Genomic DNA, 22,238 nt, shown 5'->3' with positions numbered 1-22,238 from the left:
TGTTTTGCTTGAGAAATAAAATCCGGATACGATGAGATGAGGTTTTTTTTTTACAGCGGAGCAGATGGCATGTGACAGGAGAACCATACCCAGTGGGAACACAAACTCTGAAGCCAAAGAAAAGCAATACTGTGTCTCATATGAGACTGTAACAGGACATCCTTGTCCTTTTAGATAAAATTGATGACATTACAGAATGAATCACCCCTCTGAAAATCATCTAGTCCAAACACATTCTGAAATCAGGGTCCAATAACAGCAAGTTTCTTAGGGGTGTATCCATTTGGGTTTTGAATATATCCAAGGATGAAGACTTCACAACCTCTCTAGGCCTCCTGCTGCTTTTGCTAGATTTCCTGCTCAGTGGGATGGACCATTCTTGATCTTGGAGAAGGTGATCCTTGAACCATCTCTCCTGAACCCCTCTTCTCACCAGGGCTGTATCACATGGGATTCTTCTAAGCAGGTCTGTGACCAGGTCAAAGGTTGTTCTCCTGAAGTCTGGGGTTACAGTCATGCTTTCTGATTTTTTAACTTCCTCTCAGGTTCCTGAACTGCACCATCTCAAAGGTGCTACAGTTAAAGCTCTCCTGGCACATCCCTGGCCAATATCTACTTGTTTGGAAATATCAGGTCCAGCACAACTAGCACAGTGAGACATGGATGTGCGCTGTTTAAGCTGCCTTTCAGAAGAAAGTTTTTCTGTGTAGTTTCTGACTTAGGAAATTTTCTGGCATGTTTTTACTTTAAATGCATGAAGACTTGCTCTTCAGCTAGAGCAGATAGTCCGCTCAAAACTCCACCATTCACACAGCTGAATCTGCTCTGGCATTTACAGTATTTTAATATAAATCCCCCCCCCCCCCCCATAGTAAAAGTCTATTATACCTATGCCATCAGTACAGAGTTCAGAATACCAAAACCTCAGCAAGGAAGAAGGTTATTTGCAGGTCTTTGTTAAATACCAAAACACAGTAAGTCACCTTTCATTTTGTGTTTCCTAATCAGAAAGAGTGTGTACGGATAACTATGCCATGAGTGAATGGATTTTATTCCATATCCATCTGCTAGGAAACTTTCTTGAAGACAACATGTATGCCTCTCTGAAGGAAAAAACTTCAATTGTTTTCAAGTTATAAATATAGAAAGCTTTTTTCACACATTTAAAGAGAGATTTCCTAGAGGGCTTTTTTGTTGTTTCTGTACATTAGAAAATTGACACAGACATGTACACTGAGCTTTGAAGTTCTATTTTTCTTCTCAGACACTCAATAATGAGAAATTGGGAACTGATGAATTGAGATATGAGCAGTAAATTTGAAAGTTAATACTTAACTCTGACTTCTTTTTATTTCTTAAAATGTGTCCTTCCCATGTATAAATGTAATTCTCAAGTACATCTATACAAAGTATAATTTGCTACAAATCGCAATTTTTTTAAACAAGAATCTGCCACCCAGTGCTCTTACTATAGCATATAAAGACATGAAGTCTTCAGAACTAACTTGTTCTAAAGATCTTATTCAGTCTTTAATCAAATCCAGTGTGAATAGTGAGGCAATAGTGTCAGTCAATTCATCATATTGAGAGGAAATTATATTTTAAAGCACAAAGTGGCAAAGACAGGGATGAGCTTTTATAATAATTCTGCATTTCTGATGTAACTGTGCTTAACCTTCACAAAAGAGTGCTTCTGATCATAAGCTTTAAATATTTAAGTCCAAATTTGCTACACTCTCCTGTGTTCTGTCCTGCAGTTCTGAGCCTCAGGTTTTACTGCTTTCTAAACTCCACAGAAAAATTAGATCATTGAGGTGACAGACCTCAGGGCAAGGAGTTCTCATTTTCAGTATCATTGCCCATTCGGAATTTACAAGACACGTTTCTTCTGTGCGTCAGAGCAGATACCTTAGACAACCCTGGGTGTTGAGAAGAAAGTTGCGGGTGGGGAGATGCACACACATACTGGCAGCCACTTTCCACAGAGTAATCAGGAGCCTTTTTTCCCATGCAGAATGCTAATAGCATCATTTGTTTTCTGCTGAATACCTTAGGCAGAAACTGCAGGAAATGGGGATTTGATGCAAGTACAAATGTCAGCGGAACCATAATATGATCTAAACCAGTTTTATTATCAGAAAAGAGAAAGTGGTTTCATAGGTCAAGGGGCAAAAAACAGCCCTTAATTTGTACCCCTTTCTGGTCATTGAGAATTCTGCCACATCCACTGGTGACTAAAGCAGCAACTTGATTGCCCCTGTTTTGGTGACAACGCTTGCAGCTGCTCTGAGTTTCCTTCTCTGCATACAAATTCACATACGCAAAATACTTAAGATTCCCAGAGGACAGTTTCAGGGTTGCAAAAGATAAACCAACTACTGGGATCATCTTACTGGTATCGCTCAAGTAGTGCTGCTTCTCTTTAGCCTGAGAGAATAAAGTACAAGCATTCAATGTAAGTCATGCACGTGTGTCGAGGGCTTTGTACAAGGAGTTTTTGTGTCTGCTAGGGTGGGAACAAATTCAACTTGTTTGTTGTATGACTCCTATCTTCATCACATCTGGGATATGGAATCTGTGTAACATTTATATTCCTGTTTGAGATCTGCAGCACTAGATCTATTTATAGTGGACAGAAATGGCAAATCAGGTGCATAACCATATTTAGAATGCTGTTCTCACTAAGGTTTGGGAACTTGTTTGTATGTTCTAGGCATATTTTAGACAATCTAGGAACTTTGTTTCAGTAAGATGACTTTTAAAGGGGCCTTGGCTAATCCTAACACCCACCCTCAACACTCCTAATTCTGAGAGAAAAGGCATTTTCCCAGTTTCAATATTTATATTATTACAGTTGCATGACAGCAGAAAGGAAGGAAACCTCACTCTACAGTATACTTTAAATTCCCCATTCCCCTCTTGGCAAGACATACCTGATGAGGAATATATCGTGGTTGCTGTGTTCACATCAGCTTCCATTATGGATGCACAGCTGGATTCAGTCAAGGAGCCTTTGACAGTCACAGGAGCAATGCTGGGATGGCGTAAGGCAGCTTTCAGGGGAGCAATGTGGTTGTACTGAACAGAGGACAGGCAGCCAGTGAAACCGTAGGCATTTGCCTTTGAGACTTCAGGGTCCAGTGGCAAACTATCTGCAGTACAACAGAAAAACACACTGGGAATTATCTTTCTTAGGAAAGCATTAAAAAAAAAAAAAGAATCTTCTTTTTTTTTTTTTTCTTACCTACCCCTTTTACTTCTTTCAATTTCAACTGTTTAGGCTCTCCTGCAGCAGCCTATAAGTTCTCCCTGGCCTCACCCAGGAGATTCCTATTCCCGGAACTGCCTCTATAATGCTATTTACAGTGAATCAAGTTGGGTCTGACATAAAAATCTGGATTGTGCTTCTTTACTGTCTGGACAATATCTAACACATCATAGCTGCTAACCATGGCAATAACAATAATAACCAGTAAAAATATCAACACTAAATATCACTGGATCCTGGGGATCATGCTCTTTAACTTTTTTTTGCATCTATTAACATCAGTTTCACAAATAGGTTCACGGGCCTACAAGGATGCTGGGGAGGGACTCTTCATTAGGGACTGTAGTGATAGGACAAGGGGTAATGGGCTCAAACTTAAACAGGGGAAGTTTAGGTTAGATATAAGGAAGAAATTGTTTACTGTGAGGGTGGTGAGGCACTGAAATGGATTGCCCAATGAAGTTGTGAATGCTCCATCCCTTGCAGTGTTCAAGGGCTGGTTGGATGGAGTCTTGGGCGACACGGTTTAGTGCGAGGTGTCCCTGTCCATGGCAGGGGAGTTGGAACTAGATGATTCAAAAGTCCTTTCCAACCCTACCTATTCTATGATTCTATGATTCTATGAAATATGGATCATATCTTCAGATATTCTATCTCCTCCACTCTTTTAATGAAAAAGCCTGCTCTCTATTGTCTATTATACAATGCTTCATGTGGCCTAATACTGAATGGCTTGCTAATACAGGCTTCCACCCTTCTTCAAGAGTCATCTTGCTTTCCTGATGCACCTAATCATGTTACTACATTTTTATAATCAGGGTTCCTAGAAATCCTCGTAGTTATGAGGCAGGCTCTCACTCTGCTAGCCCCATGCCACTAATAAAATAAAAAGCAAAACAATACCTCTATTTATCTAAATCAAAACCAAAACAAATATCTCCATGCTCTTTTCCAGCCTGAAGATGATAAAGCACCATTAGTTTATCTGTTGGTCTGTTTTCATTTACATTTCACAAAGAGAAAGCCAATTCAAAGGTGTTTTTTATTTAGTTCCAAAAGTTTTAGTATCAAAGATTGTTTGGGAAAATCAGTGAAGGACAGTGAAGGCATCTTCTCTTTCCTCCAAGCTCTCATTTGTTTACTTTCCAGAAACTGAAATTCATACTGCTCAGAGGTCTGTAACATGATGCGCCTTATATCTAGGTCAATCAAACATGAAAAACCACACAAATACACACATATATAGTATCAAAACTTATTAAAAGTCTTAAAAATTACCTGTTAATGAAAGAAATTTTTAGCATTGAAAGTTTTGGAAATACTTCCAATAACATTGGAAAATAAGGATTCCCAGCTTTTCCAGTTTATTTCCAAAGCTTGAATAAGATGTTAAACTTTAAAATAAGGTTCAATTTTTCCACTATCATTCAAATAAAGTGATTTTACAAGCTCTCAGCCAAAAAGATTTAGGAAAAAAGTAGACCTTATCTATAATATTGCTATGTGAATGACAAACTTCTTTTATGTACAAGAAAATACAGAGAAATAACAAAACTAGCCCAAATCACACAATATTTTGGTGCCAAGATCTGTGACTATTATGTCATGTAGTCAGAAGGAATTAGCAGAGACATTCTGTTTAAATCTCTTCATGGAAGTATAATATGGAAGAGTCTGACTGTTTCCCAGCAAAGCAAGGTACAGCGTGAGGGGTCTTATAGGAGAGATGCTCAGTCTGCAGAGCTGTCATGAGGACAGCCTCTGGGCTGTGAGTAACTGCAAGCAAGAGAGATGGGAAAGGAAATGGTGAAACTTTTCCACTGGAAAAAAGGCAGCTTTTCAGAGGTTCGCATTTGCTCTTCTCCACATGTGTAGGATTGGCTGCATTCAGGTTTTTAATGAGATTTTGGCAGGGGTGTATAAAACAGACAAAGAATTGTTTCCAAGTTTCCGCAAGAAGGCTTATACAAAACTAAGAGACCGATTTAGAGTATTTGCCATCTTTGTTGAATTTATAAAACCCTTTGTAAACATTCCTGCTCTCAGCCTTTCCTGTCTTCTTAGTTCTGACACAAAAGGTGGATTTGTTGGTATCTTTTAGACATCAGGCAATCTAAATTGTTCTGTTCTGCCCCAGTGTGCAAAAGGTAAAGCCAAAGAAATAATGAATTCCTTTTTCACGGTACAGTAGTTTGAAAAGTCTAAGATACAGTATTTTGAAGGCTTTTTTTTAAAAGTCAAATTAAGAGCCAATTCCAGGAGTCTTCTGTTAAAGTAAGCTTTGCATGAATAAGAACTAGATTTGTTGTTGAAAGGCTTCGAAATTTGAAGGAAAAAAAAAAAAAGAAATCAAAGAACAAACCAAAACCAATCTCAGAGTCCGCTGGTAAAAATTTCCCACGTGCACAGATACAGTTTGCTTTATTATATGCCTTTAGGTGCATGCCTTATGTCTTTCAGAAAGTGGGGCTTTCACTGTTCTCAGCAGGAGCCCTACACAATTAGGACGTGGATAACTTGTGCTGCCCTCTGAATTCTTGAGTAGGTAATATAATTCTGTGGTTATGACATGGTTACCTCTGTGAAAGGCTTAGTAAAGGCCACTCTGTCACTTGAAGTCTTTAAATCATGACAAAATCTTTCTCCAAAAGATATTTTTACTACATGACATGGAGGTCAGTAAAAGAAGCAATTCAGTGAAATTCCAAGGCTGGTGTTGAAGCAACGTCATATGAAACGTCAGTGGCCTTCAGCTGACCTGGTTACACTGTCAACCTTTCCATGTGTTTGGCCTGGAAAATCACACTGAATTGCTGCTGATGATTTGGTTTGATCTGACATTTCAGCATTGTGATTCTGTTCTCGGTTCTGGAGATGGAGTTACTTTGGATGATTTCTACATGCAGGGGGTAAGAAGGCAATCTTTTTCGGCTTTTGAGTAATTTAACTGTTAATTCCCCACAACTTAAGTTTACCCATGTTTTTAGGAAGTAATTTTTAAGCTTTGTCTGCTGAGTTGTGCATAAGTTGGTCTGGCTTCTTGCTGGATCCTCTAGCTGCTCCCTGGAAGCTCTCTGTAATGTCACAGCTCAGTAAGTTTTGTGACAGTTATACTTTCATGTTTTCCATGTATTTGCAATAGCTTTCTGTGATAATGAGGATTAAGTCTAACATGTAGTTGTATTTTTTAAAATTTATTGATTGTATTGACATAATTCATATGCTGATTCATTCCTATTTACCAAAACATCCGCTTCTATTGCTGGTTTTTTGTGTATCTCTGCCATACACTTGTTTTAAGATCTTAAACAAATAAAGCAATTTTAAGTCTTAATATCTCAGTAATGGGAAATTAATTTTCATCATAAATAGAATTCTGCTGGAATTGTCTAGCACCAAACATTAAGATGCTCAGCAACATATCAGCACATTGACATAGTAAATGACAACTATCATGACAGGTAAATGGAAAGAGAGAAATCAAGCGTTATTTTCATGCAGAGAGAGTGGCTCAAAAGACCATCTTCCTAAAGGTATCACTGCGGAAAACAGGACCATAAACTTTATCCCATATATTTTTGTTCTTTCTTTATAAACATTAATTTCATGTCACTCAGAAACTTAAACCTGAGCCCAAAGTTCACCTGTGTGCTCACTTACATTCAGGAAGACACACTGTGGATTTCCTTAATAGAAAATTATTTTTAACGTCAGTCAGAGCAGACATTGCCTGTTTTAAATGTCCATGCCTTAATTAATTAATTAAAGTGAATCACTAGTAGATGCACAAAGGGTAATTTACTCTGTATGCTGAAGTTGCTCTTTTTTTGAGTCTGAGAAACAGAAAGATGATTTTTGGGGGAGTTTAAGTGTATCCATCACCTCCTTTTACTAAGGTGCTGAACAGCACTGGAAGATTATTTCTTGGACATTCTCACTGGAATTGAGCCCGTGACCTTGAAGTGAAAGACTCATAGTCTCCACACTGCACCTGTCTCAGAAGAGTTGACCAACAGGTACTGTGTAGCTACCTTGAAAAATATGCTGCTATGTATTTCAACAACCTCAGTAAACACTGCTGATACTCATCATTAATTTAGAAAGGGAGGAAAGCATATATTGGAGTAGACTGGAATTCACAAAAAGGCATCCTTGGAATAGTCTCATTTCCTGGTGTAAGCCTGCCACAAAGGCAGCAGAGTGAACAACACAGAAAATTTTCCTGGTTAGAACCATTGAGCTCAATCAGTTTGTCTCTTGATTATAGAAAAGGACAAGTCTGAATGCGAGATAGGTTCCAGGCATTCAATGCACCTCCAAGACACTTCTGAAAAAGTAAGGGACAGCAAGAGCAAAGTAAAGGTTTTTCTCAAGTTTTTCCAGGAATAAACAGCATATGCCAGGATTTGCTTGCTGATAATTGAATATTTCATGCCAAGTGGAGCATCTGAGAATTTTTCTTTCATTAGGCTTAGCTGAGATAATTTCAGACATGCATTTAGTATGTTTTCTTAAAGACAGTTTATCATCGAAAATGAAGCACTGCTTGGAGTTGCAATGTGAAATTTGTTAGATGTCACAGTTTTTGACATCTGAATCCTAATCTGTCACAACACAGTCAGCTCTATGTGATTTCACATGGGCTCAAAACATAATCTATAAAAAGAAGAATCTATGCAAGAAGATGGAGAGATGATGTGCAAAAGTATACATGCTTTTCTTAAAAGCAGACAGCTAAAATCAACACAAGTAGCAAGAATTCAGACTAAAAAAAATTCAGACTAAAAGATGACCATGGACACTTATGTAGGCAGTATTATCATTAAAAAAATGGGTGTTTAAGCATGGTGTTATCATCATAAGGTAAATGATATTGCTGGGGGAAAAGTCTAAACAGATTTGGTCTCTTTTTGATAGATACATGATGACATTATCGGCTTAGACCTTGGGTTGCTTGAAGTGCCTAGGGTAGCCAGACTGCTTCTTTTAACTCCTGCCATCTTGGTCCTAAATACCTCTCCTCTTTTATCATAAGTAGTAATTTCCATTTTCCTTAATGCTTTACTAGGCTACAAAGAAAAAACAATGACTTTTGTCATTGGATGCCCTATAACGCACTCAAGAGATCTTTCTGCAGGGTATTTAAGTATTTAGGGCAAGAAGAGCCTGCGGTAAAGAAAAGATCTTTGCAGTGACCACAAGATTCCAGCCAGTACCTCCTGAAACCACTGCTATGTTGTTTAAAATGCTAGAGCACGATATTCTGAGACCGTGACTTTAAATTTCTCAAGCAAACTGTGACCTTGTAAGCTTAAAAAATCAAATGACTTTCCACCCAAAAAATGGAAATCTTTTGCATAGAAAGTCTCTAGAAGGAGATTCTTCTTTAAGGAACCTTTTGTATCTCAGAGTAAATGTCAGCTTAGTCCTTCTGACTTAATTATCCCGTTATCATCTCCCCCAGTATAATACCACTTTTGGATGAATTGCTCTGTGATCTCTTTCAGTGTATAGATTCCATTTTCTTCTTGTGAACTTCTAACAAGAAAAGCTATTGTAGAAATCATAAGAATGGTACTGCACCTACATAATGATTTTAATAAAATTATTTTTTAGATAAACTTTCTTCTATGTACACTTTATATGAAAGCTGAATGATTCAGTGGAAAGATTCCTACAACTTGAGTGTTTAGCTCAGGCTTTCAAAGATAAAAGATATCATGACCATGTGCTAGACTACACAGTTCTTTACATTGCCTGTGTAGGGAGGTCTGCTAATTCATCACTTTGAAGACATAAATAAATTAGGTCAACACTAATAGGTGCTAAAGAAATTTTTGCAACCTTTTTCTTCAGAATACTCTTGAATCCCTTTTAATGCTACCCTTTTACTCTGGTATCACTACATAGCTAATATATTAAATTGCTCAGAATCAAATATGCAGACAAAGAGATTCACTTCTCTGCATCAGTGATTATTTTTCCAGGGACTATACTGGTGAAAGATTTAGACATGCTGGGGCACTGTAGAAAGTTTTCAAAGATTCCTTAAGGTCAACCCCAAAACAAAGAAATTAAATCTTCCACTGGGATAGCAGCTTCTTCTATACAAGAACTAAACATATGCAAATATGTCTCTGAGATAAATTAAATTGAAATAATTGAAGTTGAATAATTTAAGTTGAAAGATATCTCTGAAGGTCATGCAGTTCAATCCCTTCCTCAAAGCAGAGCAGCTTCATAGGTCAGACTGCCAAGGGAGCTCATGTGGTTAAATACAGCAGTATGATCTCTGCAAGGAGTACTTAAAGTAAATGAATTGGGACTCTGGTTAAGATTTCACTGAGGCTTTGCCATAAACTGTATGACCCACTTGGGGCCTGTGTCACTCAAAACCATGGAAAAACTCCCATTGATACTGATGAGCTTTGGATAGGTCCTTTTGTGTCTTGCCTCTATATCTGTGAAGTAAAAATGACAACAAACTACAGGATAATAATATTTTTCTATTGCTGTTGGATACTGTGAGGATGAATTCAGCAAACGTCTGTTGGCTACTTGAATGCTGCTTCTTTTTACTCCCTTGTCTTCAAAGCCACACTTATATTTAGATTGATATTTCTGAGGCAGCTATATGGCCCCATTACCGTGGATCTGAACAGCTCACAGCCTTTAATGCTTTTATCCTTCTAGCACCCTCTGACGTAGGGATGTTCTATTATCCATGCTTTACTGATAGAGAACAGAGATAGTAAAGCTCAGACTGGTTCCAATGGGAATAAAATGCCTGCTTGCCTTTATATCTGCACATAAATGGCTTGCCCAAGGTCATTCAAGCAGTCTGTGGCAGAGGGAGTGTCCCTATGTTTTGAATTCCAGGTGAGCCTTCTCTGACTTCAACAGGTTTGGTTTTAGTTTTGTCCCCCTCCACCACAAATTCAGAGCTACATGTAGGGAAACCACTGGAAAATACAGCAGATTTGAAAAGCAGAAAAAAAAGTCTAAGTTTGAGTAGCTTTTGACTAAAGGAAGTGAAATGGGGTAAGGTGGTAGGAGGGGAGGAAGCACTATTATTTAAAAGCTGGTCATTGTGGACATGCACTTTTCAAAAGTGCTAAAACAGTTATCAGAAGAAAATCTCTTAAGGAAGAGATTCCAAGCTTTTATTTGATGCTCGAAGCTGTCTTTGAGATTCCTCAGCCAGTGGGAAATGAAAAGTCAAGAAAGAAGGTGCTATAATCATCTGGTTAAGCAGCCAGGATCAGGCTGTTAGAGCAGGCAAATGAGCAGTGGTGTGACAGGAAGTAAGAGTCAAATTTTCAGAAGAATATAGCATGGATATGTTGGATACGTAGAACAGAGATTTTTTATACGGTTCTATTTCAGTGGACACTTAAATGTTCCTAATGAATGCCTTTAGATACCTAAATCCCAGTGGCATCCGAAACAAAGACTACAGAAAGCCTAGGTCTACTATGTAGCACCATGTGCCTCTGAAAGTTTATGCTTTACTCATGAACAATGACAAGGATGAACTTGGAGGATATTGCTTTAGGTCACCAATATTCACCTTATGGTGAGCTATCATTTAAAGAAGCTATAGTAGACATTTTACCCATGTAACAGTATAAATTATGAATGGACATACTTATGTAAGTTTTACATTCTTAAAATGACAAGGTCCAGCTCTCCTCAATACAAGGTGGTATTCTTGACCTTGTAGAAGTAGGCATTTTGTTGTGGTTTGGGGTTTGGGTTTGGTTGGTTTTTTCTTGGGGGGGGCTGGTGTTATTTATTTATTTTTATTTTTTTGCCAGCATGGCAAAGCTGACCATGAGCCAAATATGTGTCCTCGCAGCAAAGGCAGCCGACGACATCCTGGCACCCAGGGTTGCCTTGGGAAGAGTACTGCCAGCAGACAGATGAAGGTGGTCCTTTCTTCATACTCTGCATGAGCATAACACTACCGGACCCATGGGTGCTGGGTTCAGCACTGGGCTCCCAATCGAAAATAGACACAAACTTCCTGGAGTGAGTCCAGTGAAGGGATGCAAAGATGATCAAGAGACTAGAGCATCTTTCATGTGAGGAGAGGCTTGATAGAGCTGGGACTGCTCATCCAGGAGTGGAGAAGACTCAGGGGGATTTATGATTCTGTGAGGGCACAAGGACTCTGCTAAACACAGCTACAGCTGTTGGATAAAACCTACAAAATGAAAACTTGACATAGAAGAAAACATTTGTGGAAATTCACTTAACATATGAGAAAGAAACTAGAATTAGGATTAGGCTGGAATTAAAGTGACTTACTGGGATGCATTGTGTGATTCCTGGTACAGCAATAAGATTTCCCACCATCTGGATGGCCAAGTTTATGGCATTACAGAGTTCATTACAGAGTATGAACTATTGTTAGTATTATTATTATTACTAAAACAAAATCCCAATAAACTGTGAGGCAAGAGAGAAATAATAGAATGATATATCCCTTAAAAGCTGTCTGGAAACAAGCCTGTGGTGTTCAGTGGAACTGAATGCCAGACTTCTGGAGATACATCTGGGCTTTCTGGCTTGGCAACAACCTTGTACTTGTAAAGTTAATCATATTTTTGTGACTAAATCTAGTTTCTCTCCATGAAGCTGAGCTGCACTGTGTCAGCTTGCTAGCTACATGTTTGAAGGTCTTTGTCCTATGTTGCATCCTGCTGGTTAGAAAAGCCTTGGTTTATTGATTTGGTATCTATAGCTGGAGCTTTAGGTAGAAGTTATGATGAGCAATGTTCTTTTAGATTTTCAGCACTACAGCTGACCACTGACGAAATGAGATTTTTAGCTTAGCTCTTACTTGGGCTGAACAGTGTCAGGTTCCCAAACCAGTCCACAAATGCTTGGAAGACTGCTGCATTCTGAACAAACATTAAATGTATTTAAGGGGAAAAATCAGTTCCTGCCCTTAATCTACTTAGTAAAACATGACGCAGAATGCACTAATGTCATATACAGTTATATTGCACAAGTAGACACTAAAGGATGTCTATAGTTTCTGTCCAGCTACCAGTCCCGCAGGCTTTGGGTGCTATTAAAAACACATATAGAATTGTAGTAAGTGAAACAGATGTCAGGCTTGATATGAAGGTCCAATTCTAACAAAGGACTAAAATGTCTGTAACTAAGGAAGCATTTAGAATCTTACTGGGGATGAATAAGACTCTTATATAAAGTAATATAACATACTTGTCAACAAAATAGAGGAGTTCTACTCTCTGTCTTGTAACGTCTTGGTAGTGTTGGAGGGGTAAAGATCAAGAAGATCCACGCATAGAGCATGCAGAATTGTGGCCTCAGTGCTATATGCAATATAAATATTCCTTGCAGAATTGAAATGGAAAAGAACTGGGAGTAAAAAAAGGTAGAGATGATGAAGGCTCACAGTGATGTTCTTATCATTAGGAAGCAGAGATGGCCCAGAAATGATATCACTGGGCTAAGATGCCACCTTGTGCAGCCACACAGGCAGTATGAATCACTTTACTGGAGGAAGCAATGGGAGTTGATATTACTACCAGTGCAAACAAGTAAAACTGCCAAATTTTTGCATTGACAAGATATACAAATAGGAGTACTGAAATGCTCAGGCCAATTCTTACAGCTAAACCAGCCAAACAAAACCCCAATCCTATTAAAAGCCCAAGACACCAGCACAGGTTAACTCCAGCAGTATAACAACTGATAAATCAGGAATACTTTTAGTAGAACCTACCTGTGACCTTGCCCAAGGTGAGTGATTTAATGGCCTTAAAATCAATCTCAGAAAAGTTGTGTTTGAGTTTGAGAACTTGATCAACCTGGAAGAGGTCAATAAAATTAGTCCATTAAAACAGCACGTAGACACCTCTAGATCTCCCTGTACTGCAAACTTCTGGGAACGCTCTCAGCTGCAAATCAGTTAATTCTGCCCCCAAGCATGATTCAATTTCTAAAGATAGCAAAGTGAATGTACTTTGATTTTAGCATGAGAAGCTGAAAGGTATACCAGAATAGTCATATAAAGGGCTTTGAAGAAACTTCCCCTGCAGAAAAGCTTAAAATGTTTGACACTGAAATCCCCTTGCTTCCCAAAATCCATGTCTAGTCACTTCAGAATACACTCAAAAGAGGGCTCTCTAGAAATGTATTGTTAAGAAGTAGTTCTGCACAGAAGAAAACCTCAGTGCAGACAAGACTGGTACTTACGCAAAATCCCAGCTTTTAACAATAAGCTTCCTTCCTAGATAATCAGGCCTACCCACCCTTGTTGTATGCTGTGTTATCATTTTACCACCCAGACACAGAACTGTAGAGGAAAAAACCCAGCTGTGGTGCTCCCTGTGTTTCTGTCTCCTTCTCATTCTACTCCTTAACACATGGCTTCTCTGTAGACTTTGCCACCCTTCCCTGTTAAATGACTGCTGCCAGATTTACCCAAGTCATTTTCAACTGCTATAATAAGCCTCAGAAAGAGAGCAGAAGGAGCAGTAAGGTGGTCCTCTTCTCCCTGACTTGGAAAAACAGGTGATGCAGGGAAACAAGGCAGAGGAGGGTTCTTGTCTCTCATGAGGCTGTCACATTCAGCATGGCTTGCTCAGAGCAAAGGGACAGGGCATAGTCATGAATATGGTGACTGCACCCTGCATTCCCTCAGCTTTTCCTTCTCTGTGAGAGGGTAAGGCAGCTGGGGTCATATCCTCCCTTGAAGCACACACCCTAAATGAAATTACATTCCCAGGTGCCCATTCCTCAGCTGGTTTTTTCCCTTTGGAAGCTTTTTAATGAACCATACTGCGTGCTTCCTCTTGGACTACACATCACACAGACATCCCTAAGCCCCAGAACCACTCCAATGGTCCAGATGAACATCTGGCCAAAGGTGTTTCCTAATTCACATATTGTCATAGACAAGGGAAGGATCGTTCACAGGAAAACACTACATTTGGGCACTCTCTGAAGCAGGGCATGGGTGGAGCTTTGATCTAACCTGCAGGGCTATTCTGCTGCTGGATCAGATTTGGCTGCACCAGAAGAATGTGAAACCTTTGCCTCCTGCTGGCGATCAGGCATTGAAACCAGTAGGTCTGTTTGTGGCATGAAGTATTATTTAACACTCAACATAAGGCATGGCATACCTGAACAGTGAGCTCTCTGCCTTCTCTGTTAATCTTCACATGGTGCAGCTCTCGATTGGCAAAATTTCCAGAGTTAATGGTGAAAATGAGGAGCCCATCCTTACTCAGCTTGTATCGGACCTGTAAACTTCCTAAAAGCAGAGCAAAATTCTATCTATAAAACATGTGTCAATAATGAGATACCATTCAATACCTTTACACAACATATAACTAACTTTATTACAGTGAAGTAACAAGGTTAGAAAGTCAAGGAAGAGGCTGAAGAGAAACGAAAGAGTTCAAACTGTAATGAAAAATGTGAGAAAAATAATACACTGGAAGAGCTTTCCTTTCTACCAGGTAACAAACTGCACTATGGAGAAACATAACTTAATTAAGTTTATCAAGGAGAGTGTGTCTGCCACAAAAGCTGATATACATTAGTCTGTTAAGGATCGCTTCCACCAGAGGGCATGCAGGTCTTGCACTGTTCTATTAAACTAATATTGGTGGATTTTATTATTCCTTCTCATCAAGATGTAATAGACAACGCAGAAGACAGCAACAACTGTGAGAACTACAGCTTAATTTCAAACATCTAGAGGCCCAGATTAATTTTAATTTATATGCAACACAAGAAAAGATATATTGTAAATGATTATACAGAAAAAAATATTTTTACTTTGGTATTCTAATATATTTGAAGAAATAAATATAATTCATATAAAAATGAATGCGAAGCTTCTCTTTCAGTCTTTGTATCAAAAAAAGCATTGTGACTTCTGATAAATAACAGTACCATGACAAACCAAATTGCACAAGAAAACAGAAAACAAGGAATCCAATAAGCATTTCCTTCCACAAATAACTACAGAGAAAAAAAATATATATATATACACACACACACATATATATATATAAAATCTAAAAGGAATAGAACCTATTCTGAAAAGATCCCTTCAAGCTTACTTTTCTGGGAATTAAGCAGCAAGGAGAAGAAAAAATCTCTGAACTTTTGGAGCTCTTTCGATACATCAGCAACCAAAATACGTGGAACCACAGTGGCACTATAGCATTAAAAAGCTTTCCTAACAAAGCTTTTACTTTGTTACTGTCTCCAAGGAGAAAATGAACACTGACAGCACCACAACCTGAGCAAAGGGTCCTTCATTTACTCTGTTTTGAAAATCATCATAAAATCCCCTCCTATTAACTTCAATTTCAGCACTTCTGTTAGCACAAGTTTAAACTATTCCAAGTATCACTAAATATTGCAAAAAGCTACAGGCAAATGTAACTTATGCTGAATGGTAGGGACCAACTATTTGTCACTGAAGGATGCGTTCACATTATGTTAGTTCTAGGACTGGTTCCAGTGTTTGCAGAGGCAACGCTTATGTGCACATCGCAATGCAGCACCATGTCAGAGAAACCCACTATACATCTGTACAAGCTGCTGCATATCCATTGTGCACTGCAATGTTATTCAGAGACAGGTCTGACCCCAGAAAGAGCCTAGCTGCTTAATGAGGTAAATGAGCAGCCCTGCTTGTCTCCTGTATTCAGCTATGTTAATACTGCAAGACTGCTTGCTGGTCTAGAGTTAGTGAGAAAGGACATGGAGCAATTCTCCTTCACTACATAGTGTGGACACAACTGCTTGCTTCAGCCTTCCAAATCCTTCCTTAGTAAGGTCAGTTCTGTTGTCCTACAAGCTACTGTAAAACCACTTTAAAAAGAGCTTAAAACAACATATAAATTTCCTGCAGAGGAGGAATTTAGCCACCTCTACACAACTCACAGTGATGCTGGGAGTCGTTCCAGATTGGACCCAGAGGCCAGTTAAGATCATCCCTCCTGCTCTTCCCTCACCAGAATGTTTGACTGCTCAGGCTTCTAAGAGCTGCACTTTTTATAACATTCAGTATATCCCAGATGAGCACTGCTGCTATCTGAACTTTGGAAGACAGAAACAAAGCTTCCAAAAAAGAGAGGTAAAATGAGAATGAACTACTAGGTTGAAGGCTTTTTAGCTGATTGAGAGGGCTGCTGGATCAGGCGAGCTTTTAAAATAAAAAAAAAAAAAAAAAAAAAAAAAAAGGAGATGGAAAACATTTATTTTCTCACACATAGTCATGGATGTTGGAGCAGAATTTGTGAAGAGATCTAGGTCAGTAGCAACTGCTAAATTATTCAGTGCGATATTATAGGTCTTGATACAGCTGCCCTGAATCATACTGCAAAGCTCCCAAATCCCTCACTGCGTAGTGACAACAAGGAGCTACTGACTATCACCACTAATGTCACACTTAAAGGTCCAAACTTAAATCGCAATCCCATTTTTTGGTACTGAATGAAAGATGCATCAACAGGAAATAACGGTGTAAACATCTTACAATCACTTTACTCCAGAAAGACATAAGAAAAGAAGCCCAAGCATAAGGAAGTTAAGCGACCTTCTTCAGACTTGCTCATTAGGGCAGCGAGAGAGTTGATAAAAAATTGAGATGCCTAACCCTGCACACCACAGCTGAGATGAACACACAGAATAAGCTGAAACTAAGATGTGCTAGTGTAACAGATGGGTCCAAAGATTAAAATCATGTCCCACCAGAAGGACTTTATAGACTGCCTCTTACCAGGATCCTTTGAAAGGAGTGCAATGCAAAAAATGAAACAGGGCCTAGATTTGGTCTGTGACCCTATACTAGTTGCTTAGTTTGTAAATATGAAAAAAAAAATTCTGCTCTTTTAGGATGCTATGAACACACCAATGTATAAAATATAACTGGTACTACTATAGTCAGGTGATCAGCAACAACATTTGTGTTCAAAGAGAGCCAGCAAGATCTGCAATCTATCTAGGCTCTCAGCTGATGCAAACAGGGATTTATGCTTTGACTTTATCAGAGAAGCACTGATTTTAAAACAGAAACCATCTGTTCCATTTGTTGGAAGACAATGGAGGAGGTTCTTGATATCCATTAAGAACAGATCTTACTTTCCACAGTGGTACAATTTTACCTTAAACCATGTAAAGAGATCTGTGAATGGCATCTTATTTTATCAAATTACTTTGAATTCCAGTGGCAACTTTTTTTGGATGGCTGCTCTTCAAAACTACTGAATTCAAGTTGGCATTTTGCCTGGGGTCAAATTTGCATTAATATAAACCAGAAGAACATGGGCTCATCTCTCCAGAGGTGTTTTGGAATTTGTACCACTGTAGCTGAGAGTTGATTTTGGCTTGCATTCTATACCAAAACTTCTTCTGTTTTCAGAGTACAGAATAATTTGTCTAGCAGATTACATTGCCATTTTGCTACCTGACAGGCAAAATAAATGGATTATTAATTAGGATTATTATTAAGATTTTTTTGTTTTGTCCTCTGAATTTTGATTATCTGGTCCATTGACTTTCTCCACCGCATCAGCCCAGTGTCACTAACTGCAAATAAAAATCTTTATATAAACCAGCTGTATTCTCCCTATCCTCTATTCTATCTGTATTTTGCATAATTTCTGCCTCACAATAGGGATTCACGCTAATCACGAACAGTGTAATTTCTGGCATTCTTGCTGTAGTCATGCCTGTCATCCTCTTTTCAGCTCCCCATGTCTAAGCATGTACACCTGGAGTGCCACAATGCCCAAGCAATGCACTGCCTGTTGTGTTTTTCTCCTTCTCTAATGTATGTGGGATTGCTGGAGGCAATTTCTATTAAGCCCATAAAAGAGGGAGGGAAGGAAAAAAAGAGGTATCATGTTTTTGGCCTTGGGCTAGAAAATTTACTGGGCATATTAGCTCAGCAGTGCTAGGTAAGAGTAGGTTCACACTTGATTATTATAGTCATCCTTTTCAGTTTCAAATTCTGCAGACTTTAGATCAGCATGGAGATAGATATGCTGTGCTAGCTCTAGAGCCACCCAAGAGGCAGCAGGCATAGTTTAGTCACAGAGTTATAGAGCACAGTGTGGCCTCTTTTCACCATTTCTAGAGGAAATGAGTGCATGTGGGCTGCCATGCTACTGTGATGAGACCACTACCAGTATCAAAGCTGGCTTGCTACATACACATCACTGTGGTCTTCAGCCTGTAATCTGAATTAGTTTAATCCATGACTGTAGGGCTGAATGACATCTCTCTGCTGATATAAAAAGAGCTACAGAGCCATTTTAACAGGATTCCTGGGAGTCCCCTTCTGCAGGGGGAAGTTCTGGGAAATAGAAACTAAAGTGCAGTATTTATGCCATCCCATGCTGGTGACTCTTCTGAAACAAAACTCTCCCAGGACACACTTTCAGTGGGTTACTACTAGCAGGACACTAATGATCAGTGCCAGTGTAACCAACCTCCAGGCAGCTACGGGAATAGCATGGTGCCTTCAAACTCCTGCTATCTTTTTGCTGAGGAGAGGAAAGATGTAGTAGCAGCTCTTAAGTCTAGTGGTAATGAGGACATTAAACTGGTTGGAGATTTCAAAGTGTTCAGCCTGAAGAAGAAAAATATATTCCCAAACTGCAGTGTGAAGAAATACCTTGGCCATGATGCTACATATTGTGTGTCCAATACCTTTTCTGATTGAACATGTCAAGAGGAGAGTCCTCTTTCTTTTGCCTCTCGCTACAGCAAAACCTGAGTGGAATGTCAGCAACATCTGGTGGATTTGTGGCCTATGCCAAGTAACTTTACATTCATTCTGGACTGCCAAAGGTTGTGTTGAAAATCAGATAATAATTTTTAAATCATCAGCTGGAAAAGGGAGCATAGGAAAATGTTACAGAGAGTGTTCTAGCTCTGAGAAAGACTTCTTGGCTTGAAATATCTCACTCCAGTGCTAGATATTTGGCAAAAAGGTTAAAGCAGCTCTGCAGAAAAGAAAAAAACGGATACCAGGAATTTGGTCTATATATCTATCATTCATAAGCAAGGTTCCTGTACACATGTCACCAGGACCACAGGTGTTGTGTCATTTAGTTTTGAAAAACCAAACAGCAAGGAAGGGAATGACATACCCTTGGAATCTCAGACAGCTCTCCAGGACCTTCATTTACAGAAACTGGTTTTAAATGAGCCCAGATTGAAGCCAATATCTCCACCAACTTCATTAGCACTTTTTAATGACTTGAACTGTCTGTAGCAGCTGGCAAGACATCTTGCACCACTCAGAGAAACTGAGGTTAGTTCAGGGAGCACATGTGGGTGGCACACATAAAATGTACAAGTTTATCACTACCATGTAACATCAGGAAAAATCATCTAAACCAGGGCAGCTGACAACTCTGATTTGGGAGAAATATGTATATATAATTAACAAAACACTGAATTAGGAAAAAGGCCTAGGACTACTCCTGCATGTCGCATTGCATCAGAGGTGCCCAGAAACAAAGGAGTTTAGGACCAACAGAACCACTTGCAGCTGTCTCAAACAGACACTCAACCTTGGCAGGCTGTAAGATGTTAACTACACCACTACACCCAACCTCAGCACTCACGTGAGCTATAGCTAAAAGAGAAAATTATTAAGGAAGTCACCAATTAAACAAAGGATGGAATATATTAGTGAGGCTATTGATGTTGCTGCTATGAAACAGAAAAATAATATTAAAGTACTTAGCCCAGAAAGCCATTTGCAGCTCATAAGGTGGAAATGTTTATTCATTCCTGATTGCACAACAGCACAGTTTTCAGTCATCTCTACCACAAAATATCTCTCTGGCAACTTGCACAGCTTCAGTGTGACAGTGTCCCTATTCATAGCCTAGATATCTAAAAATGAACCACTCTTTTCTCTATTAGGAGCAGCTGGCTAAGAAACCTGTTCCTTAATTAGCAGCTTCTCCCCAGGGATATTTACCCAGTAAATTTACTCTTCAGTGGAAGTACCACTGGTGATTTGAAAGAACAGGGCCCATCTCTTCAGTGTCCAGTGGCGTTTAACTAAGACAGTACTTGCACATTTTTAGGAGGGGATTCTTGCTATTTGTTTTGCAGGGAGAAAACAAAGAAGTGAAACTGTCAAACATGTTTGTTGATATGATTACTCAGCTATTGCATTTGCTTAGGTGACAGTTTCATAGGGTTTAAAATAAAAAAATCCAACCCCCAATTTTTTTGTAATCACTCATAACAGTGGGAAAAAATAGGTGCTTATTTGAATGCTTCCTACCCAATGCTTGAGACATTCAGGACTTAAAGATTATATTTAGGACATCCTATATTTAAAAAACAAAAATATTTTCACATTGAATTTCTTTAACTTGGAAAAAAGCACACACCCAAAAGCCCTGAAAGGCTTTTTTGGGGGCCCATGACCTCAGTTGGAGGCCCATGACCTCAGTTCACTTTGCAATCCTGCCAGGCAGTTGGAGCCAGATTGAGAATGTCACTTAAACATCAGCAAATGTAGCTAGTTCCTTTACGTGACTGACAAATGTGTTTAACCTTCACAGACATCTCATTCCCACCAGCCGCCAGGTGGCTTAACACAGGCTGACCAGCAATTAAAAAGGAACTGGCAGATTCTTTTTGCTCCAAAGCTAGAAAATATTGCAAGTCTAAAAGATGACCCAGAGGACCACAGACATAAAACTCATTGTGCACATACTGAGTGGCTTTTACACAGAGCTTATTCCAGTGATTTTAAGGAGAACACTCATCTAAACAAAGCAGCCCATGTCCATGCCAATGTGGCTGGGCCTAAAATGGGATCAAGGTGAACCCATGGTTGTGGGGTAATACTAAACACTGTCTTTCCAGTTAGCTCATGGGTAAGCATACACAGTGGTGTATTTATGTATCCTGGAGGTGATGGACAGAGCACTGCCACATTTTGGGATCTACCAGCTGGATGACTGCTGAAAAATTGTCTTACTTCTTTGTGTCACAGCTTATCTGTGGGTGAAATAAATGAGTGTTAACATCCTTTGGAAAATGACATGAAACCTCTGGGTAGGCAGCAATTTAAAAAGCCTCTACTAGTCATTATCATTATTTTTCTATTCCTAGATACTTCTTTTTGGTGAAGGAAGTGGTTGCTGTTTCTTTTGCAAAGTGATGCTGCATTAATCATCTTTTTGCCTTGAAGGTGACTGAACATAAAGATGAAGGAAAGAGCTGAAAGCATCAGATGCAGTTAAATCTCCCTGAAATTACCTGTTTTCTGATGGTGAGATTTATTTTGGTAAATTTTAAGTTATATTGTTTCTACACATTCTTTGTAATTTTAAAAGTCACTTTAAGACCCTTCATTAACAAAAACTATCTGTATGATACTATTTGATCTGATGCTCAGATGTCTCCTCCTGTCTTTAAACACAGAGTGGATGCCATTAGTCTTCTCATGGTCAGACATTAAGTAGGCCCTATGGTTTACTCACCTTTGTATGCAGAAAAGTCTTGCCAGGCTTTCATCTCACACTGTACTTTTCAATTAAGACTACTGCAGCAGCCACAATGGCAGGAAGAGCTTTTATTCTTTACCCAGTGAATGAAATAAAAAGTATCATTCTATGAATTCCAAAAGTTCCATGTGGCCTTGCCGATTATGCATCACCACTAACTGTGTGAACAGCTTGCACGCAAAAAAGGCTGAAATCCTCTGTTGTGATACCCTGAGGAATTCATACCAACCTGCCCTAACTGAGATCCTGGCTTGTAGTTTCCATTCTTTTCCTAACGTCTTTCAACCACTCCTGCTCCAGTTTCGGCAGTACAGATGACACCTGTTCAAGCAAGAACTTGTTTCATGCTGATCTAACAACCAACCATGATGTTCAGCAATGAGAACATGGAAAAAGATGGTCTGAACAGAAAAAAAGAAACAACC

General features: G+C 39.1%; 1 protein-coding gene across 2 annotated transcripts in view; it reads right to left on the bottom strand.

The window, feature by feature from the left end:
- CNTNAP5 (contactin associated protein family member 5) overlaps positions 1–22,238 on the bottom strand; it is a 311,837-nt gene that overhangs the window by 12,537 nt on the left and 277,062 nt on the right. For both annotated transcript variants that reach the window (XM_030487762.1, XM_030487761.1), the window contains 3 exons: positions 14,431–14,561; positions 13,029–13,113; positions 2,934–3,152 (listed from right to left, as the gene is read on the bottom strand). In XM_030487762.1, the coding sequence (XP_030343622.1) occupies positions 2,934–3,152; positions 13,029–13,113; positions 14,431–14,561 (435 nt within the window). The remainder of the gene's footprint in view (positions 1–2,933; positions 3,153–13,028; positions 13,114–14,430; positions 14,562–22,238) is intronic.

This window comes from Strigops habroptila, chromosome 5 (genome assembly GCF_004027225.2).
Source record: "Strigops habroptila isolate Jane chromosome 5, bStrHab1.2.pri, whole genome shotgun sequence".
Taxonomy (NCBI): Eukaryota; Metazoa; Chordata; class Aves; order Psittaciformes; family Psittacidae; genus Strigops; species Strigops habroptila.
The sequence above is the reverse complement of the archived record's forward strand: the minus strand, read 5'-3'. Positions and strand labels throughout refer to the sequence as shown.